Below are 23,317 nucleotides of genomic sequence, written 5' to 3'. Positions count from 1 at the left end.
AAATTGTGGAGGAGGGAGAAAGTGATGAAAATAGAAAGAAAATAATAAAAAATAGAAAAATAGAAAAAAAGGAGAAAAGAGGAATTTCTATTTTCAAGGTGCATAGGTGGCGTAATTTTTTTTTTTTTTAAATAGTTGTTATTCCATTAATCGAGGTGTGTAGGTGGCAACTTAGAAGTTTGTGGAAAGTTCCTTAAATCATGCATTTAATATTTTTTGTGATCCATAAAGGAAATGTAATTTTCTAATTGGGCCACATGGTGGTGCTTAGTTGTATTTAGGTGAAAATTCTAGAAAGTTGTGGATATTGTAGAAGGTTGTGAATATTCTAGAATGTTGTGGATAAATCATGCATTGGGTGGTAAGTGCCTATTTAAGAAAGGCTTATGTTCATTTGTAATCAAGCTCTTCAAGTGTAAGCTCTTGTAGTGAAGCTCTTCAAATAGAAGCTCTCAAGGTGTAGCTCTTCAAGTAAAAGCTCTTCGAATGTAATCTCTTGTAAGGAAGCTCTCAAGGTGTGAGCTCTTGTAGTTGGAAGCTCTTCGAGTATAACCTCTTGAAGGATAGGCTCTACTTGTAGAAGCTCTTAGTGAGAAAATCTCTCTTATATTATAAGAGTTTGGAGTTTTTCCATTTCGAGAATATTGCAATGAATTGCAAGTATAATGGATGCTTTATGAAGCATTTGTGTCATCTCTCTATCTCCATCTTCTTGTGATTTTGGTTGTGCATTTGTAAGGGTGGTGTGGCCCTTCATCAATTTTTCTCTTGAATACAGGTTATAACCATCCTTTGTATGTAGGGAAATTACTCCTCTTTTAAATACTTATTCTTTTATTTTACCCATTTTAATTTCTTTATTTTTTATATTTGATTAAATTCTTTTTATTATCTAATTGTATTAATTAATCACTCACATATAATTTACAACATACATAAATAATTAGCTGTATTAATTATAACATTATGTATATTTATACAAACATATATGTGTGAGCCCATATATGGTCATATAAATATAATAAACATATATCATAGGCAATTCACATGAAAATTCAAAAATCTAGATTATGAACACATAATTCTAAACATTAGCATCCACTGATCAAACCATCAAAATAATTGATAAAATAATAATCCCCAAACTAGGTGTTTGACTTCCTATTAGATTTATAAGGATACAAGAATGCCTATATGGATCATGGTACCATATCCCTTTTAACAACAACTAGTTCAAGGATTTTAAGGCACACTCAGAACTGTGTATTCAAGTGGAGTCAATCCCTGGAACTTGCACGCACTTGCATCATCGTCCAACATTATTACAATACATGTACACACACATATTTATATACATATATACATAAATACATATATATATACATACATACATACATACATACATATGTATGTATGTATGTATGTATATATATATATATATATATATATATATATATATATATATATATATATATATATATATATATATATATATATATATATATATATATATATATATATATATATATATATATATATATATATATATATACATACACTTATGTACATGTATACATATATATGTGTGTGTGTACATATACATATATATACGTACATATGTATATATATATATACATGTACGTATATATATATATATATATATATATATATATATGTATGTATGTATGTATGTATGTATGTATGTATGTATGTGTAATGCCTTGCCATGTGGCCCAAAAGAAGTTAACCTAAAGTTTTACTAAGTTTGTTAAACTTTTTTTTAAAGGTTAAGATAAACAAATTAACAACAGTTATAACATAGCAAAAGCAATTAACATTCACATAAACACATACCATAAAATAGATTACAATTCTTAAGGGTCCCATGATGTTGAATCATATTTAAGTTTAATTAATAATAAATCTAATATATAATAAATCCACAAAAAATGATAATATACTAGTATGAATCCATTTAAATAATTGATAATTATATATGATGCCACTTGGAAATAAACAAAATGCACAATCATCCACTGTATAGGTCATAGGGTATGAAAGGTTGAAATTATATTCATCATGAAATAAATTACATCATCTCTTAAAACCTTATGAAATCAAATACAATACAATAGTACAACCATCCATCATAGAAATACAAGAGCAGATAGAAAGGAACATCTCCACAAACACATCCAACAACGACATCTGACGGACGGATCTCAATGGTATAAGAAAAAACACTACCACCTGACCTTGTGGAACCCAAAAAGGCCCACTCCCACCACACTGAGGAGATAGTCTCAAGTCCCAAACAGGATAACAAACTCAAAAGTCAAAAACCAACATCTAGGTTCAAGGAATCACCTAAAAGCAAACTATCTCAAAGGGTACCAAGACACAAGTATCAACTAATCCTAGAGGCAACATAGGCACGTAGGAAATCTACTATGCAAGTGGGAAAGTGTCATCGCACAAACCAACTCTAGGGTTACCTAGCTAGTCTTTTAATCTTCTGATTCCCCTAGTGACTCTATGTGGCATTAGTATCCTTTCGTATTGACAAGGTATACTAACAAGTCAACTCTAAGGTAACTCGGCTAGTCTTTTAATCCTCTAGCCCCTTAGTGAATTTTTGTGGTACCAATATCTTGTTAATTCATTTTAAACTCATTTAATGAAATGTTATCACTTATTAAATAACCTACAATGGGTTACCCTAGCAGCCACTTTGGGCCCCGACCTCCATTTCAAGCCACTTGCTGACATGACATATAGATAACCTACCCTAAGCTCAGTAAAATCAAAAGATCACAAAAGACCACATACCATACATCAGTTCTTAAACAATCAACTGACAAGTATTGAAAAAAAATGATCACAATCATCGATTCCACCAATAAAATCATCCTAACAGGACTGATCCCTAAATCAAGTATACATAAACCAATCCATGTCATAATATGAAATCACCAAGAACAAGTCATACAAACACCTAAGTCCTATAAAAGTGACTAGAAAGCAATCCAAATACAACTGATAGAAGGCTCAAAGGTTATATCAGCTAGGTCACTCCATTCACCTCAGTTTCACACAAGAACACTGGAAAGCAATAAAAATCAATAAATCAAAACACCTCATAGAGTATAGAAGACACATTACAATGGTTAGGTATAAAAAAATCAAGATCAAAACATCATCATGGCATCACAAAACAAAACTCTCAAGCCTCTAGTAAACATCTTGATTGGCCAAAGCTAAGACCAACCCAAAAACCCCAACACTACTAAATCACATGTCACATAAAGCACATACAAAAGTGAATTTCATAATTCATTAGGTTTTGAAAACCCTAACGTCCAATATTTACTGAAAGTTTTCAGATTAAATCATAGACAATTCTATAATGGAAATCATTTTTCTCAAACAAGAGTTTCAACCTAGAGAACTTTTGAAAATAGAAACACAAAAAACTTGAAGAAGACATGAATTCAAAGAATGAGTAACTATTGCAAAAACCTACAAGATCCTACTTAGATTTGATGCTAAAACAATGAACGCACAAACATGCAAGAATCTTCATTTTCCTTTGAAAACCCTCTTTTCGAAAATTGGCTCCTCTAAACCTATGTATCTAAAAATGAGCTCTAATTTCCTTGATAAAGAGTTTTTCCCCCAAATCAAGGCTTTGTTCATGTAATCATGCGAAATCCCTTTATCTTTAATTACTATATTTTAATTTTCATGCACACACCTTATGCAATTTAATTAAAATAAACTTTATTAAATTAAAGCTTTCTCTCCCTTAGTAAAGCATGCGGTGGTTTTAATATAACATTTATTAATTTAACTAATAATATTATTTAGAGTTTATTAAAAATAAAACTCCTAAATAAATTATTATTAAATTAAATAAATATAAATACGCCTAAATTAGAACTTTAATCAAATCTTTTAAATTTAATTCCTTTGAACTTTTTAATTAAAATATTATTTTATATTTTATTTTCCTCCCCTTATTAATTAATGTAAGCACTATTTAAAGCATAGTTTATTATTTAAATTAATAAGAATAATTAAAGCTCATTATTTAAATGCAACTCTAATTTAATAATTAATAATTAAATAATCATAATAAAACAATATTAAATCTTTAGTCTTTTAATCTTTTAATTCTATTTTTATCCAACTTCTTAAATTAGACTTTTAACGTAAATATTTTAAACTGAACTACATATTTAATTAATTTCTAATTAATTAAATAACATCATATTCTAATATTTCTTTAACAATTTTCTAAATTTAGAGCTCTGATTTAGACTTTTTATTTAAAGCAATCAAATATTTACATATTTACATATTTTCTTTTTAATCAAATCATATTTATTACTCAACTAATAATATTATTTAGAGTTTATTATTAAAATAAAACTCTTAAATAATAACTATTAAATTAAATAAATATAAATATGATAAAATTAGAACTTTAATTTAATCTTTTAAATTTAATTCTTTTATTTAATTAATTTTTCAATTAATTAAATAAAATTAAATATTAAATTTCCTATATACAATTTTCATGCAACAACTTTCAGTTTTGTTGACAATAATGGGCTTATGGATATTCCTCCAACTCAAGGAAAGTATACTTGGTCAAATAGGAGAGATGGTTTTGCAATAAATTGTTGTTCAACTTGATAGATTCTTGTTGTCTCAAGAATGGAAATTGCAGCAATTTCAAATTAGTTCAGATATTTTATCATAGCCAGAATCAGACCACTACCCCATCACCTTATCAATTACTCGAGCTACTGATATCAAGCATTATCAGGGTAAATCCTTGTTCAAATTTGAACGTATGTGGCTTTGTCATCCTCATTTTCTCCAGCATCTTAAGAAATCGTGGGTTAGTGCACCTTTTGTCCTGGGTTATAAGATGCATCAGTTTGCAATGAAGATGAAACATATTAAAAAACACATTAAACAATGGATCAGGATATCTTCAAAAATGTCTTCAAACAAAAAGAGATTGTCAAGGTACAATTGGAGGATATTCACACTGATATCATTCAAAATGGGATGACAAATGATACATATATTAAACAAAAAAATCTTCAGAATGAGTGGGAAGAGTTGTGTGAAAGAGAAGAGGAATATTGGCATCAAATGTCTAGGGAGTTATGGCTTCAACAAGGGGATAGGAATACTAAATATTTTCATGCTTCAACACAACAAAAAAGAGCAGCCAAAATAATCTTTAATATTAAGAATTCAGTAACAAGTAATGTCTTAACAAATTCGCAACATATTAGAGAGGAAGGTGTTAGGTTTTTAAAGAATCTTCTTGCACCGGCTGAATATCTAGCACCTTCCCCTTCACAAGTGGCAGATCTTCTTGAAACCTTTCCAAAATTGTTGTCTCCGGAAGATAATAATATGCTTATGAAACTGATCTTGTTTCAAGAACTTCAAAAGGTTGTCTTTTCATTCCCTTTGGACAAAGCTCCAAGTCTTGATGGATTCTCAGTGCTATTTTTCCAATGCAGCTGGGATTTTATTGGCTTTGATCTTTTGGCAGTAGTGGAAGAGTCTAGGAAGTGCAAATCAATGCTCAAGTATTTTAATACCACCAACATTGCAATTGTTCCTAAGTTGAAAGAGCCCAAAACATTTGCTGATTTTAGGCCTATCTCTCTTTGTAATCTTACATATAAGATTATAATGAAGGTAATATACTCCCATCTTTAGTATCTTCTTCCAAAGCTAATTTCATTAGAGTAGGGGGGTTTTGTTCCTAGTAGGGAAACTATGGAGGAAGCAATGGTTGCTCATGAAATTCTTCATTCTATAAGTACCAATCACTCTCCTTCTTTCGTAATCAAGCTAGATATGATGAAAGCCTATGACAGAGTTTTTTGGTCATTTCTTCTTCAAGTCCTTCAGTACATGGGTTTTTCAAATCAATGGTGTAAATGGATAAGAGCATGTATCTCTGGGGCTTGGTTTTCAGTCATTGTTAATGGGACAGCTTCTGGTTTCTTCTCTTCTACTCAAGGAATTAGGCAAGGAAATCCCCTTTCTCTAGCTTTGTTTATCATCATGGCTGAAGCCTTTAGTAGAACCATTAGGCACTATCATCTCTTAGGAAAATGGAAGGGAGCAAGCATTACTGGTACATCTATTTCCATTACACAATCTTTATTTGTAGATGATACACTCTTGTTTGGTATATCACAAGTGTTAGAAGCTAGACAAATAAAGAAGATTTTGGAGTTGTATTAAGATGTCGCAAGGAATAAAATCAATTCAAATAAGTCAAAAATATTTCTTTTCTACACAAACAAATGATATCAGACAGAATTGTTAAAATTTTGGGATTTTCAGAGGACTTTCCTCCATCAACATATCTTGGAATTCCATTTTTCATGGGATCAAATAAGACAAGCTACTGGAACTCGGTTATTCAAAGAATTAAGTCTAGAGTGGTAGCTTGGAAAGCCAAATGGCTTTCTTTAGCAGGAAGAATTCTGCTTATAAAATTGGTACTTTCAGCAATCCCAAATTACTATATTGCAATCCTTAAAGTGCTGGTATCAATCTTAACACAAATCCAAAGCTTGATTAGAGGTTTCCTTTGGGCAGGAAATATGAATGGGGATAAAAAAATTTGGCTTGTATCACTTCATGACATGGCTCATATTCCAGCCATTGGTGGAGCAGTTATTCATTATTTGACTAAGAGAAATGCAGCTTTTGGTGGGAAACTCATTTGGTAGATGTACACTAAACCTAAATCAACATGGTGTCAGATAATGCAACAAAAGTATTTAGATAATAATGACCCCACAAGAATTTTTTCAATTCTTAATCCCCCTAAAGGCTCTGTGATTTGGGATTTTATGATCTCTTCTAGAGATATTGTTCTTAAATATATTTCATGGGAGTTGAATAAGGGAGCTAGAGTCAAATTTTGGAGGGACTCATGTAATGGATTTCCACCTCTTCATACTTCACAATTTTCTTAGAACATAATGAACATTTCAGAATCAGTTTGGGGTAACAAAGTCATAGATTTTATAGATAAAATATGTCCCTATTCTAGGAAAGTCACTTGGAAAGATCTGGATCCCTTTCCTTTGTCTATTCAAGAGAAATAGATGTGTAGGGACTATTTAGACAAGAGACTTGTTTACATTTCAGATGGGGAAGATAGATTGTTTTGGGCTCTAGCTAAAGATGGTTGTTACTCAATCAAAGAGGGGTATAAGTTGTTACAGAGAATGGCTGCATAGAAGAATCCATCTAGAGCTTATAAATTTTGTTGGAACCATGTTCTTCCAAAAGATGGATGTTTTGTGTGGCTTGCACTTAAACACAAAATTCTTACAAGTGATAGATTGACTAAGTTGAATATTGCTCCTCCATTTAAATGTGTCTTGTGTAATGAAGAATATGAATCGGTGGATCACTTGTTTGTCACCTACTCTTTCACATATGATTGTTGGGTTTTTGTTCTTAGAAAACTTCATTATTATACTCCTCTTCAAAATAACCTTTTGGAGATTTTTCAGTCTTGGCCGCTTCTTTTTTCGAAAGCTTTATTTGCAAGAATTTGGATATGTACTCCAACCTTGGTTATTTGGGCTATTTGGTGGGAGAGGAACAAGAGGATATTTAGAAATTAGTTTGTAGAGATAGAAATATTGTTACAAGGCATTGAAAAGTCTATATCAAAAGTCACTAATGCAGGCCTTTTCAGATGCAAAATCAATCCTATAATCTTAGTTCGGGATAGTTTCATCATTCGAGAGTGGAAATCTCTTCTTATTCCATGGGGGAGTGGAATTAGCAAAAATCAACATTCCAAGATAGATAGAGCAGTTGTGCAATGGCTACCTCCTAAGTCAAGTATAGTGAAACTTAATTTTGATGGCATTTCTAGAGGAAATTTGGGTAAATTAGGTCTTAGGGCATGTGTCAAAGATATAAAAGGTATAGTTCTCACAATTACATCCTCCCCACTACCAAATGGGACTAATAATTCAGCAGAAACACAAGCTCTCTTGGCGAGCCTAGTACTGGTTAAAACAAGTAATTTTCACAGAGTCCTTATCGAAGGTGATTTCCAAATGGTTATTAACAGTTGCATCAAACAAAAATCCTATTTGTGGCATTTGTAATATATCTTCAAGAAAATTTGGCACTTGCGAGAAGGAAATAAAGTGGCGGATTTCATATCTAACCTTGGGTGTGATGGTGTCATTGTTAATACACATCAACCCAACTCATATATTGAATAATTTGAACCATTACATTCATTGATTGCATCTGAAAGATGTTTATCATGCTCATAAAGTACATTTCATAAAGGTAGTTTTTGTTCATTATATACATTCAACACCAATCCTTTATAATCATCAGCGACCCTATTATAATATGATTGGTAATAGTACAATATAATCATTAATTGGTTGATTGGTGTGTTTCAAAATGTGTGGACTAATTATTATGTGCTAAGTGGCATACGAAAAGTTCTGTTAATCACATGGAGCTGAGTATTTCAAATTTTTGGCACATATCAAATCCTACATGTATTGCAGTTCACAGAAGGTGGAGATGTTTGCATTCAAAACTATCATTTTGGTTTTTGCATTCGACTGGTATTCTTCAATATGACAAGAATGGAAGACATTGGTTTCAAATGCGATACCTGTAATCAATTTCACAGGTCAATAATGTCAAAGAATTACTATATTAGAATTGAGTTGAGTCTACACGAAGAAGTCTTGCCCTTGCATATCGATGATGCTGCCTTGGAGGTAATGTTTTGCATAAATTTGCCCTCAATCTGCAGGGCAATTACTTCTAGTGTTAATGTTGGTTTCAATTCTCGGGTGTTAGGCCATGAAAGTGTATCAATTCATGTTGGAAAGGAACAACCCTATTTTTTTCCTCAAGATGGTAAGCCTGAGATTGGGTCTCGGAGTGCGATTGGGGTATTACAAAGTCAAAACACTAGTAATATTGATGCAAATTTGATGGTTTCTGTTCAGCCACATCAAGAAGAGGGTTTAGGTTATGGTTGGGATGTTTGTGAGCCTTTGCCACAACCTTCCAGTTGGGGTCCTGAATTTGCAAATGTTACTGGTACCATTGAAGATGATCGTGCTAATTTGGAGGAGTGATTACTATAGGTTGAATGTAAATATTTTTGGTCTAATTTGATTACCTCTAATGTTGTAATATCTTGAGGTTTTTGAAGTGGCTCATGTGGGTACAATTTAGAAAATGGTATAGTTTAATGAGCTTCGATTTTGTCGATATAATATCTATTGTAAATATCAACAAATATCTTTATGTAAATTTGTATATAAGCGACAATTCCAGGTTTTCTTTCTGGTTCTTTCCTGGTTGAGCTTTTTGAACCAATTTTATTAATAAATATATTTAGTGCTAGCCCACTTTTGCATTAATTTTTTTTATTTTAAGTACCATATTTATTAATTTAACTAATAATATTATTTAGAATTTATTAATAAAACTCCTAAATAAATTATTATTAAATTAAATAATTATAAATATGCCAAAATTAGAACTATAACTTTATCTTTAAATTTTATTCTTTTATTTAATTAAATTCACAGATATTTTAATAATATATTGATTAACTTAATTAATAACATTATTTAGAGTTTATCATTTAAAATAAAACTCCTAAATAATTATCATTAAATTAAATAAATATAACTATGCCACAATTAGAACTATAACTTTATCTTTAAATTTCTTGCATGTGCTTTATGCAATTTAATAAAAATAAACTTTATGTTTTCTTTCTCAAGTTAATTACTAGACATTTTAATAATATATTTATTAATTTAAGTAATAATATTATTTAGAGTTTATTATTAAAATAAAACCCCTAAATAATAATTATTAAATAAAATAAATATAAATACATCAAAAATAGAACTTTAATAAAATCTTTAAATTTAATTCTTTTATTTAATTAATTTTTCAATTAATTAAATATGATTAAATATTGAATTTCTTTATAAAATTTTCATTAAATTAAATCATCAAATTATCTTTTAATTTGATTTAATTATAACAAAAAATCACAATAGACCCACAAAACCAAATACGACAACTCAACTGAAGACACCCAAACAAGAACAACATAATGTTCATAAAAACAATCAAAGGCATACTATCTTAAAGCATAATCATAAGAAACTATGTTTGAAATTCAACTCACAAGTTTTGCCTCTTTCTATGTTTCAAGTATCAAGCCTAAAGTTTCAAGTGTTCAAGTTTGAAGTTTCCAAGTGTTAAAGTTGCAAAAGATATATAACATTGTTTACATTTCATTTCAATTTGAAGTTTAAGTTTGTAAAAGATACATATAATAGTTCAAGTTTTGATTTCGATTAACTAGTTCAAGTGTTCAAGTTTGTAATAAATACATATCATAGTTTAGGTTTTTCTTTAGTTCAACTAGTTAACAGCTAGTGGCATTCCAATATACTCAAAGCTCCCAATGTAGAAACTCGGGCTCTAATACCAGATGTAATGCCCTGCCATGTGACCCAAAAGAAGTTAACCTAAAGTTTTACTAAATTGTTCAGACATTTTTTTTAAAAATAAAAACGTTAAAGATAATAACTTAACAAGAACAGTTATAGCATAGCGGAAGCAATTAACATTCACATAAACACATACCATAAAACAGATTACAATTCTTAAGGGTCCCATGATGTTGAATCACATTTAAGTTTAATTACTAATAAATCTAATATATAATAAATCCACATCAAGTAATAATATACCAGTATGAATCCGTTTAAATAATATACAATTATATATGATGCCACTTGGCAATAAACAGAATGCATAATCATCCACTGTACAGGTCACAGGGTATGAAAGGCTAAAAAAAATATACATCATGAAATAAATTACATCTCTTAAGATCTTATGAAATCAAATACAATACAATAGTAGAACCATCCATCATAGAAATACAAGAACAAATAGAAAGGAACATCTGCACAAACACATCTAGTAGTGGCATCAGACAATTGGATCTCAATGGTATAAGAAAAAGCACTACCACCCGACCTCGTGGAACCCAAAAAGGCCCACTCCCACTACACTGAGGAGATAGCCTCAAGTCTCAAGTAGGATAAAAAACTCAAAAGTCAGAAACCAACATCTAGGTTCAAGGAATCACCTGAAAGCAAACTATCTCAAAGGGTACCAAGACACAAGTATCAACTAATCCTAGAGGCAACACAAACACGTAGGAAATCTACTATGAAAGTGGGTAGGTGTCATCACAAAAACCAACTCTAGGGTTACCCAACTAGTCTTTTAATCATGTGGCCCCCTAGTGACTCTATGTGGCACTAGTATCCTTTCGTACTGATAAGGCATACTAATGAGTCAACTCTAAGGTTACCCGGCTAGTCTTTTAATCCTTCGGCCCCTTAGTGACTTTATGTGGTACCAATATCTTCTTAATTCATTTTAAACCCATTTAATGAAATGTTATCACTTATTAAATAGCCTACAATGGGTTAACCTGGCAGCCATTTTGGGCCCCGAACTCCATTTCAAGCCACTTCCCAACATGACATATAGATAACCTACCCTAAGCTTAGTAAAATCAAAAGATCACAAAAGACCACATGCCATACATCAATTCTTAAACAAGCAACTGACAAGTATTGAAAAATATTGATCATAATAATAGATTCTACCAATAAGATCATCCTAACAGGACTGATCCCAAAATTACATAAACCAATCCATGTCATAACATGATATCACCAAGAACAAATCATACAAACACCTCATTCCTATAAAAGCGACTTGAAAGCAATCCAAATACAACTAATCAAAGACTCAAAGGTTATATCAAATAGGTCACACCATTCACCTCAATTTCACACAAGAACACTAGAAAGTAATAACAATCAATGCATCAAAACATCTTATAGAGCATATCAGACACATTACCATGGTTGAGTATAAAAGATCAAGATCAAGACATCATCATGACATCACAAAATAGAACTCCTGAGCCTCTAGTAAACATCCTGACTAACCAAAACTAAGACAAACCCAAACACTAATAAATCACACGTCACATAAAGCACATGTATAAAAGTGAATTTCATAATTCATTAGGTTTTGAAAATCGTAAAGTTCAATATTTACTAAAGGTTTTCAGATTAAATCATAGACAATTCTATAATGGAAATCAATTTTGTCAAACAAGAGTTTCAACCTAAAGAAATTCTGAAATCGGAAACACAATAGACACAAAGAAGACATGAATTTGAAGAACGAGCAATCACGCACAAACCCACAAGATCCTACTTGGATCTGATGCTAAAATAATGAACACACAAACACGCAAGAATCATCTTTTTCTTTCGAAAACCCTTTTTTCACAAATTGGCTCCTCCAAACCCTACGTATCTAGAAATGAGCTCTAATTTCCTTAATAAAGAGTTTTTCCCCTAAATCAAGGCTTTGATCATGCAATCATGTGAAACCCTTTGTCTTTAATTACTATATTTTAATTTTTATGCACACACTTTATGCAATTTAAATTAAAATAAACTTTATTAAATTAAAGCTTTCTCTCTCTTATTAAATCATGCAACATTTTTAATATAATATTTATTAATTTAACTAATAATATTATTTAGAGTTTATTAAAAATAAAACTCCTAAATCAATTATTATTAAATTAAATAAATATAAAGACGCCTAAATTAGAACTTTAATCAAATCTTTTAAATTTAATTCTTTCATGCACATTTAAAGAACTTTTTAATTAAAATATTCTTTTTATATTTTCTTTTCCTCCACTTATTAATTAGTGTAAGCACTATTTAAAGCATAGTTTATTATTTAAATTGATAAGAATAATTAAAGCTCATTATTTAAATGCAACTCTAATTTAATAATTATTAATTAAATAATCATAATAAAACAATATTAAATCTTTAATCTTTTAATTCTATTTTTATCCAACTTCTTAAATTAGACTAGTAAAATAAATATTTTAAACTGAGGTACATATTTAATTAATTTCTAATTAATTAAATAACGTCATATTCTAATCTTTCTTTAACTAATTTTCTAAATTTAGACCTCTAATTTAGACTTCTAATTTTAGACTTTTTATTTAAAGCATAAATTTAATTAGTTTTTAATTAATCAAATATTCACATATTTTAATATTTTCTTTTTAATCAAATAATATTTATTACTCAACTAATAATATTATTTAGATTTTATTATTAAAATAAAATTCTTAAATAATTATTATTAAATTAAATAAATATAAGTATGCTAAAATTAGAACTTTAATTTAATCTTTTAAATTTAATTATTTTATTTAATTAATTTTTCAATTAATTAAATATAATTAAATATTGAATTTTCTATATACAATTTTCATGCAAAAATTTTAAGTAATTTAAATTAAAATAATTTTATTAAATTAATTATCTTTCTCACTTTAATTAATCACGAGACTTTTTTATATCATATTTATTAATTTAACTAATAATATTATTTAGAATTTATTAATTAAAATAAAACTCCTAAATAAAATTTTATTAAATTAAATAATTATAAATATGCCAAAATTAGAACTATAACTTTATCTTTAAATTTTATTCATTTATTTAAGTAATTCACGAGACATTTTTAATAATATATTTATTAAATTTTATTTTTTTATCGATAAGAGGCCGAAGCCAAGGTTAATTATTATTATTTGTTGTGATTAATTATTATTTAAGCTTCAGTAGATTCGAACCCAAGACCTCCCAATTAAGAGGCCCACAATTTACCATTGTGTTGTAGGCTCTTGCCTAATATATTTATTAACTTAATTAATAACATTATTTAGAGTTTATTATTAAAATAAAACTCCTAAATAATTATCATTAAATTAAATAAATATAAATATGTCAAAATAGAATTTTAATAAAATCTTCTTTTTTTAAGAGGGGTTAATGCTTTGACCTGGAGCTATGAACCAGTGAGGCCACAAATTGGGGACCTGATCCCCATTAGATTCGAACCTTGATGGCAAGGATAACAGCTCAACAACTTAACCATCACAACACGCCACTATTGGCACTTTAATAAAATCTTTAATTTTAATTCTTTTATTTAATTAATTTTTCAATTAATTAAATATAATTAAATATCAAATTTCTTTATAAAATTTCCATTAAATTAAATCATTCATCTAACAAACATCATTAAATAGCTAAAAGTCACTACATGAACATATATATCATTATCGAACAATCATGCATACATGAAATAACTAGGTAACTTAATATATAATCAACTAAGTATGAAATGACATACAATCATATATGGTGACTAAGTACTGACAATCATAAAACACAATCAAAAAACTGGCCTAAAAGAATCTGACAATACAATCAGAAAAGTCAAGTATGGGTAGGCATTGCATCCACTCCCCCTAGAATTAGGCTTACTCCTAGAAGCCTACAAGAAAGATAAACTAAACTAGGGGTAGGCATTACATCCACTCCCCCTACACTTAGGCTTACTTCTGGAAGCCCACTACAATGACTAGGTAACTAAAAGTCAAACAGTACTATCTACAATGTCAAACAAAAGCTTATTTTAAGAACTCGTGCAAAACCTAAACTATGATATGTATTTATTACAAACTTGAACATTTGAGCTAGTTAATCGAAATCGAAACTTGAACTGTTATATGTATCTTTTACAAACTTAAACTTCAAAATGAAATGAAATGTAAATAGTGTTATGTATCTTTTGCAACTTTAACACTTGGAAACTTCAAACTTGAACACTTGAAACTTTAGACTTGATACTTGAAACTTAGAAAAGGCAAAACTTGTGAGTTGGATTTCAAACATACTTTCTTATGATTATGCTTTAAGATAGTATGCCTTTGATTATTAATGCTAACATTATGTTGTTCTTATTTGGGTGTCTTTAGTTGAGTTGTCGTATTTAGTTTTGTGGGTCTATTGTGATTTTCCATTATAATTAAATCAAATTAAAAGATAATTTAATGGAAATTTTATTAAAAAAATTGATAGTTAATCATATTTAATTAATTGAGAAATTAATTAAATAAAAGAATTAAATTTAAAGATTTTATTAAAGTTCTATTTTTGACGTATTTATATGTATTTAATTTAATAATTATTATTTAGGAGTTTTATTTTAATAATAAACTCTAAATAATATTATTACTTAAATTAATAAATATATTATTAAAATGTTTCATAATTAGCTTGAGAAAGAAAACATAAAATTTATAAAGTTTATTTTTATTAAATTGCATAAAGTGTATGCAAGAATTTAAAGATAAAGTTATAGTTCTAATTGTGGCATAGTTAAATTTATTTAATGTAATGATAATTATTTAAGAGTTTTATTTTAAATAATAAACTATAAATAATGTTATTAATTAAGTTAATGAATATATTATTAAAAATATTTGTGAATTTAATTAAATAAAAGAATAAAATTTAAAGATAAAGTTATAGTTCTCATTTTGGCATTTTTATAATTATTTAATTTAATAATAATTTATTTAGGAGTTTTATTAATAAACTCTAAATAATATTAGTAGTTAAATTAATAATATATGATATTAAAAATGTTTCATGTTTAATAAAAGTGAGAAAATTAAATATACTTAAATATTGAATTTTCTATATACAATTTTCATGCAACAACTTTAAGCAATTTAAATTAAAATATCTTTATTAAATTAATTTTCTTTCTCACTTTAATTAATTATGAGATATTTTTAATATCATATTTATTAATTTAACTAATAATATTATTTAGAGTTTATTAATTAAAATAAAACTCTTAAATAAATTATTATTAAATTAAATAATTATAAATATGTCAAAATTAGAACCATAACTTTATCTTTAAATTTTATTCATTTATTTAAGTAATTCACAAGACATTTTTAATAATATATTTATTAACTTAATTAATAACATTATTTAGAGTTTATTATTAAAATAAAACTTCTAAATAATTATCATTAAATTAAATAAATATAAGTACGTCAAAATAAAACTTTAATAAAAAATTTAAATTTAATTCTTTTATTTAATTAATTTTTTAATTAATTAAATATAATTAAATATCAAATTTTTTTATAAAATTTCTATTAAATTAAATCATTCATCTAACTAACATCATTTAAATAACTGAAAGTCACTACATGAACATATATATCATCATTGAACAATCATGCATACATGAAATAACTAGGTAACTTAATATATAATCAACTAAGTATGAAATGACATATAATCAAATACTATGACTAAGTACTAGCAATCATAAGACACAATCAGAAAACTGACCTAAAAGAATTTGACAATACAATAAAAAAAGTCAAGTAAGGGTATGTGTTACAATATATGTATACATACATACATACATACACACATACATACATATATACATATTGACATCGTCTAGATCTCCTATTTGTGATTATGAATACCTCCCCTCATCTTGAAGATACACCAAGTAGAGTACACACACACACACACACACACACACACACACACACACAAGACATAACGAGTTAACTATGTGTAGCTTAAAAATAAAATCATAATCATGAATTAAAAGAATACATAATACATACAAGAATAATATTGATTTAGAAGTCTAAGAAACATATAAAACGTGATCCATAATACAAATTTATATAATAAATTTAATCTCCTAAGAGTATTGTTTGGGAATCACATAAGCATTATATAAAACATAATCAAATGTCTGATACAAAACAAGATCTAAACATCATAAGAAAAATACAAAGAGGATCGCAAGGATGTGCATTAGAGATATTTCTAAACTATAAACATGTTATATCTAATTGATTCATTTATGCAGTCAAGTTGCAAGACCCTATAGATACTTTCATAAGGTTGGAAGGTAAATAGATGTCATTTTCTGTTAAGAATATTTGAAAGTCCTTAATAGAAAACATATTTAATTGAATACAATATATAGTTCTACATTCATTTAGTCTTATGCAAGTATTTGTCAAGATGAATTGTAGAGTATCATTAGTTGGAGACAAGGTGTACTAGAAGTAATCATATTTTAAAATATTTCAAATGTACTTGTTACAACCCTAAACTCTACTAATGCTTTGTCAAGTTTAGAGGGGCATTACATGGGTCATATTTACAAAGGTTCAATCTTTGAGCTATGTCTTCCATTTTTTCTTGCAATACAATCCAAAAAATAGTAAAAGTAAATAGAGAAGAGAAACGATTATAAAACCATGTCTACCATACCCCACCCCAATGTCACTTAAAAAATTACAACCTATTCCATAGGATGGATTCCCTTGCTATTTCAAAGAAAAATATCTCATCATCATTATAATCCATATTGTGTTATTTAAAATAGGTGAAAATATTGCTAGTTTTTTGGTTTTTTTTTCATTGTTTTTTTTTCAATGGGACTCTAGGTATCCATCCATTTACTCTGAAGATTAAAAACATTCATTACAAGGCTCAAAACAATGATTTTGTGGTGGTTTAAACTAAGATGGAGACCTTGTTTAAGGGATTTAGGATCTTTAGCCTGGATGTTGTTATGGTTAAGAGTAGAATCTTGGCAATGCTTAGAATGAATTAATTGAAGTTTGTTTTTGTCAATAAGGCCATCCTTTTTGCAATATGTATGAATCTTTTGTTTTCTACATAGCTTCGATTTCTTGTGGTGTCACTAATATTTTGGGTTTCTCATCTCAAACAATGGTTTTCCTATTTACTTTATTTTTATATAGGGATGTTCTTTTGAGTTTTTTGTTGTTAATTCTCTCTCATGATAGATAAAATTAGTTTTTTATTTTTTATGGCTAAAACCAACTATCATTTAAAGAAGATTTTGTTAAAATAATATTTTATGTCAAATTATATTAAAGTGTTCTAGTATTTATATTCAAATAAAATAACTCTTAAATTAAAGTGACTAATAGTTTGTTAATTAAACATTTGCTAATTAGATAGAGTATTATTTGGATAATAGTTAAGTTGACTAGATACATTTAGTATGTTTATTTTTTTCCTATGAGCATTACAAACAAGCATGTGTGCTATACAATTTTATTCCGATATCCATGATTTATATCATAAATAATCAATTATCAAAGCTACGAAATAGATTTGAACTTAAGATGATAAGGAAATTGTGGCCAATTCATCTTACATTATACTTTAGGCAAGTTAATTATATTTTAATCACATATTAATCCAAAAAACAGTTGACCCCAATATTATTCCATGCATTATTCTTCTATATCAAATTCTATTATATTTTTTGAGATGTCAATATGTCAAATTTTTGATGAATAATTCTTGAAAAATATTACATTTTGATGCATGATGTGTTGTGCAACATGTCCAATATTCCTATACGTTGAATGAATGTAAATAAATAAAATAATTTGGGCCATGTTTAATAAGATTCATTTTGTGAGACGTGTCTTTTATTTTTCCTTGCTATCCAATCCAAATAAAACAATGAAAGTAAATAAAGAAGAGAAAGAATTATAAAACCATGTCTCCCATACCCTAGTATCACTCAAATAATTACAATGCATTCTATAGGGTGGATTCCCTTACTATTTGAACTTGAAAAATTTATGATTATCATTATAATTTTATTAAATATTATATTTTTAAAATTAGATGGAAATTTTATTAGTTTGATGTTTTTTATTAATTTGTTTCAGTTTTTTTTCTATGCCACTCTAGCTACTTATTCATTAACTTCTAAGATTAAAAGCATTCATTGTAAAGCTCAAAATAAAGATTTTATGGTAGTTTATGATAAGATGAAGACCTTATTTAAGAGATCTTTATGGATGATGTTATGGTTGAAGAAGAATCTTGGCAATACTAAAATTTTGTATTTCTCCTCTTAACCAATGATCTATTTTTAAATTTACTTTATAATTTTTAGTCTATGAGCATTACAAACAAGTCTGGTGTGCTATATAATTTTTATTCCTATATGTACTATATAATTTTTATTAGGATATTTCTGATTTATATCATAAATCATTTCAATTGTTAACTATTACTGTATTATTTCTATCTTGATAAATAAAATCAATCTTTTATTCAAATTAAAAGTGTAAATTCTTTCAACATGCACTTTTTACAATCATATATCAGATTTCTTTTATTTTCCAATCTTAAAAATTATGATATTTCATATCAAACTATATATTAAAGTGTGCTTATATTTATAATCAAATATACTAATATTTATATTTTAAGAATATTGACATTTTTATTCGGATAATTTTGATTTCTATCATAAATAATTTCAATTGTGAAAGTGGCCAACTAGAGAGCTCATAAAGAAATGGTGGCCAGTTCATCTTCCACTATACTTCAGGGCAAGTTAGGGGAGGAACAACTATTATGGTGGGCACTCAGGCATGGAGCCTTTGGGGTATCGTTGGAAATCTTGGCAGTAGTCATATGTCATATAATTCTTCCTCACATATTGCAGATCAACAACTTGCTGCTTGCTGAGATGAGGGGAAACCAAACAGCCATCTAAGAGCACTTTGGAACAATAGTTATCCTTCTCATGGCACCCAACTATTTGGAAGTTGGTGTAAGTGGAGAGAAATGGCTCATAGGTATAATTGGCCTTATATATCCCTCCATCTGTGGCCCATGCAGATGCATCCCAAATGGTTGCATACACTGACATTGGCTTTGATGGGTATACCACTCCAAGGCTCTTTGTCTTTGGAAATGTCCTTATGGGAATTCCATCCACCAAAAATCTGTAACCAAAACAAAACAACAATAAGTTATAAGCTGTAGGATATTAGCTTGAAAATCTATTGTAATCATGTGTTGTGAGATGTTTATGAAGGAAAATTAGAAAGAAATTTACAGGATTTGAGAAGGTGTCCAGAGAATGCTGTAGTTGTGGAAATCTTGAGTTGGGTCGAACCAGAGATGAAATTGTTGTTCTCTGCCAATGAGATGGGGTTCATCTCCTGTACCATTGCCATAAACATTTGTCTGCAATTTGTATGGTTCTTCTGGTATTGTTCCCAAGAACTCTATGTCTACTTCATCGTGCCATCCTTCATAAACTTGGCTGTTGGAAAGCTGATCATCACATTGGAAACACACCCAGAATTTGTATTAAGAACTTATTCAGATTAAAAGAAGAGAAATATATAGCTGAATGCTTTAAAGTAAACTTGTTTGTCAAGCGTACCATAATATGTTGTGTAAGAAAAGTTTATATGATAGAAGTGGGGATTGGTTCATTTATAAAAAAACTGGGACGTCGATCATAATGTACATGGAATCTATGCTGATCTTTTAGTTGGCATCAATTTTTTTTTACTATATTGAACTTTTAAAATCAATTGTGGATTTTTTAAACCATATTTCTATTATCACAATAGTCAATGATATATGTTTTCTAAAAGTTGTCTTAAATAATACATTAAATGTTCGTCTGAAATCTTGGGTCTTACTTAGAAGATTGCTTCACACTATATATTCCTAGTGGACAACTTAGATCACACTCAATATTTCATCATCGAGATAATCAATTCTATATTCTACTTGTTTAAGTAGCACATCTAAAATCACACTCACTTCCCCAAATAACACATCTCAAATCACACTCACTTCGCACATAATCCCCACCCACCTGTTATCTATCACCTAGATTATGGCATCTAATCAAACTACTTTTAAACAGAAGTTTCATATCACACAATCGATTATACTAATGCTAGACCACTTAATATGATCTAAAACATTAGACAATCGATCTCTTGAATCAAACATTTAATATCAATCTGAATATTAATAATTCTCAAGATCTCTTGTACCCACAAATAACCCACTTAATAATTGCATCCAAGTTCATCAGTACATACATAGAATGAAGTGATGATCCCTGCAGTATACCCTGCCTGCAGCTTAACAGCAGCATTGAAGAAGCCATACATGTAAGCCTCTTTAGACTTGAATCCACTACCTACAATCACCCATCATTCAATTCAATTCATATATAATCTTTTTTCTTAATCACAAAAGCATGGTAGTTCTTAAACATAATAGATTAAGGAACAAATCAATCTTGAAAAAAATAGTCAATTTTGATTATTTAGCACTCAGAAACATACATCATAAGTATCTATACGATCTCTAATAGAATCTTACCAGAAGAATTATCTAATGCGAGTGTAACAGAGTATTCATCTGGAGAAACAGTTTGGTGTTGACCACCCCAGAGATTAGCATATTCTTCATTAAACTTTGAAACTCTCAAATACTTCATCAGAGGAACTGTTGGATCTTGAAGAATACTGTCATCAGCTAAAACATGCATGTAATGATCAGTACCCATGTTAAGCATAAAGATCAATAAGGCTGACATGAGAGAGAAAGCCATTTCGAAGCTCTACTATATAATTAGAAAATATGTTTGCATGATAGCCACTAGTAATGTGGGTATTTATAATACAGTTGCTGAGTACAATTTAATCAACCCTCAGACGATTATGTATTCAATTCAAAAGTAGCATCAATTTTGTGTGTAGGGCAAGCTAGAAAATGTATAAAAAGTCATACTGAAATGCAGGCTGTTCCCCATTTTTTTTGATTCAAGGCTTGCTTGCATTTCAATTGTTATCATTTGAAGCCGTGTGAAAATTACGCGAAACTGTACTGTTTCAGTGGGGACGTTTAACGTTTTTCTTGCTCAGCTTTAAATAGAAAAATAGAACAGAGATTGAAGCTTTTTTTCCTTCGCAATATGTGCGAGAAAATCATCTCGTCTCCTTTCATCGGTTACAATTCTGATACGGCACGTTATGCCTTGCGCGCATGTTACAGATTTAGAGTGAGAATCTAAAACTTCAAACTTTGATGAGCACATTTATCTTGAAAAAGTTGAAGAAAATTATAGAAGACTGATCAATAGTTTAGAATTGAGGAAAGTGATGTAAGATAAAGAAATAATTTCAATAGTATAACTTATATTATTTTAAAAGAAATTTATAATATAAATTTAAAATATATATATATAAAGAAAAAGCTATATTTTATTGTTCCTTTTTAATATTATAAACCATTCAATTTCAATTGTAGGGAAAATAAAAAGGAAAAAACCTTTTGCTAAGTAATATGTGCTTTCTCATGAAAAATTTTAAAAATTTAAAATGTAATTACTTATTTATTTTTGAAATCAATATTTTAGAATTGAGTAAAAGGATGTAAGCTAAAAGAAATAATCTATTTTTCTATATATAATAAAAAGTAGTTTAAATATTATCTTCTTTTATTAAGATATTTTATTTATTTATTGAAGTTAAGTTTATTTGATTTAAAATTTATTTTAATTATTGTTCTTAATTACAAAAAATATTTAATGGTTATTATAATCAATTATTTATATAATTATTAATCTTATTAAGTTTTTAGAATAATTATATTTTGAAATAAAAATCTATGTATTTTTTGTCAATGAAATTATTTAAATTTTGTAATATTCCAAAAATGTCATTGAAATGACTTGTCACAACCTACAAACACACTACATGAGACATACATTTACAATAAACCTTATATAATTTTTTTTACTAAAATGGAACAAAAGGGGGTACTCTGCCCCCTCCCGCCCCCCACCCGCCCTCCTCTCTCTCAAAACCAACCCATTTGGGAATCTATGCAACTTTTTATGCTCTAGATAATGAAGGCTAATAGTGGTTTCTCTAGTTCTAACTTCCCTCAAATCTCCTACTTCCCATTAAAATCATTCTCTAGAGTAACCATGGAGAGAGAAAAATTGATCCCAAAAAACCACTCATGCTCAATAGATTTTATCATTACTCATCCATCCTCTTCTTTTCTCCCCATCTCTGAACTCCAAACAAGAAACATTGAAACAATACCTGCATTCACTCTACATTGATGATCAAACTTCATGAATTCTTTTCCCAACATGATGTAAATAATTTAGAAGAATATAGGCTCTTGGATCTTAGAAACCCGCTTCAAGGTCTTCTTTTAAATTCTGCTTAGGAAAGCAAACTATTGCTTGAAGGTGATTAATGTACCAACATCGATATTGTTCCACACCTAAATTACTTATTTTCAAGATTTTATCCCACCTTAAATCACATGTTTCATAAATGAGTTTCCCTATTAATTACAATTACTCCAAGCCATCC

General features: G+C 28.5%; 1 protein-coding gene across 1 annotated transcript; it reads right to left on the bottom strand.

The window, feature by feature from the left end:
- Positions 1-19,363: 19,363 nt before the first annotated feature.
- LOC149539258 (xyloglucan endotransglucosylase/hydrolase protein 31-like) lies at positions 19,364-21,559 on the bottom strand. Its single transcript, XM_089799168.1, has 4 exons — positions 21,306-21,559; positions 21,020-21,120; positions 20,011-20,231; positions 19,364-19,897 (listed from the first exon to the last, which is right to left on the bottom strand). The coding sequence occupies exons 1-4, from the start codon at positions 21,535-21,537 to the stop codon at positions 19,522-19,524; spliced, it is 930 nt and encodes a 309-aa protein (XP_089655294.1). The 5' UTR covers positions 21,538-21,559; the 3' UTR covers positions 19,364-19,521.
- Between the last annotated feature and the right edge of the window lie 1,758 nt (positions 21,560-23,317).

Source organism: Cupressus sempervirens, chromosome 9 (genome assembly GCF_028749045.1).
Source record: "Cupressus sempervirens isolate cs-2001-9-10 chromosome 9, ASM2874904v1, whole genome shotgun sequence".
NCBI classification, from domain to species: domain Eukaryota; kingdom Viridiplantae; phylum Streptophyta; class Pinopsida; order Cupressales; family Cupressaceae; genus Cupressus; species Cupressus sempervirens.
The sequence above is the reverse complement of the archived record's forward strand: the minus strand, read 5'-3'. Positions and strand labels throughout refer to the sequence as shown.

Excerpts from the sequence above, each read along its gene's own strand:
- LOC149539258 (XM_089799168.1), bottom strand. The coding sequence starts at position 21,537 with ATGGCTTTCTCTCTCATGTCAGCCTTATTGATCTTTATGCTTAACATG. Across the intron at positions 21,121-21,305 it reads CGCATTAGATAATTCTTCTG|GTAGTGGATTCAAGTCTAAA; the intron begins GTAAGATTCTAT and ends GGGTGATTGTAG. Across the intron at positions 19,898-20,010 it reads TGGACACCTTCTCAAATCCT|ATTTTTGGTGGATGGAATTC; the intron begins GTAAATTTCTTT and ends TTTTGGTTACAG.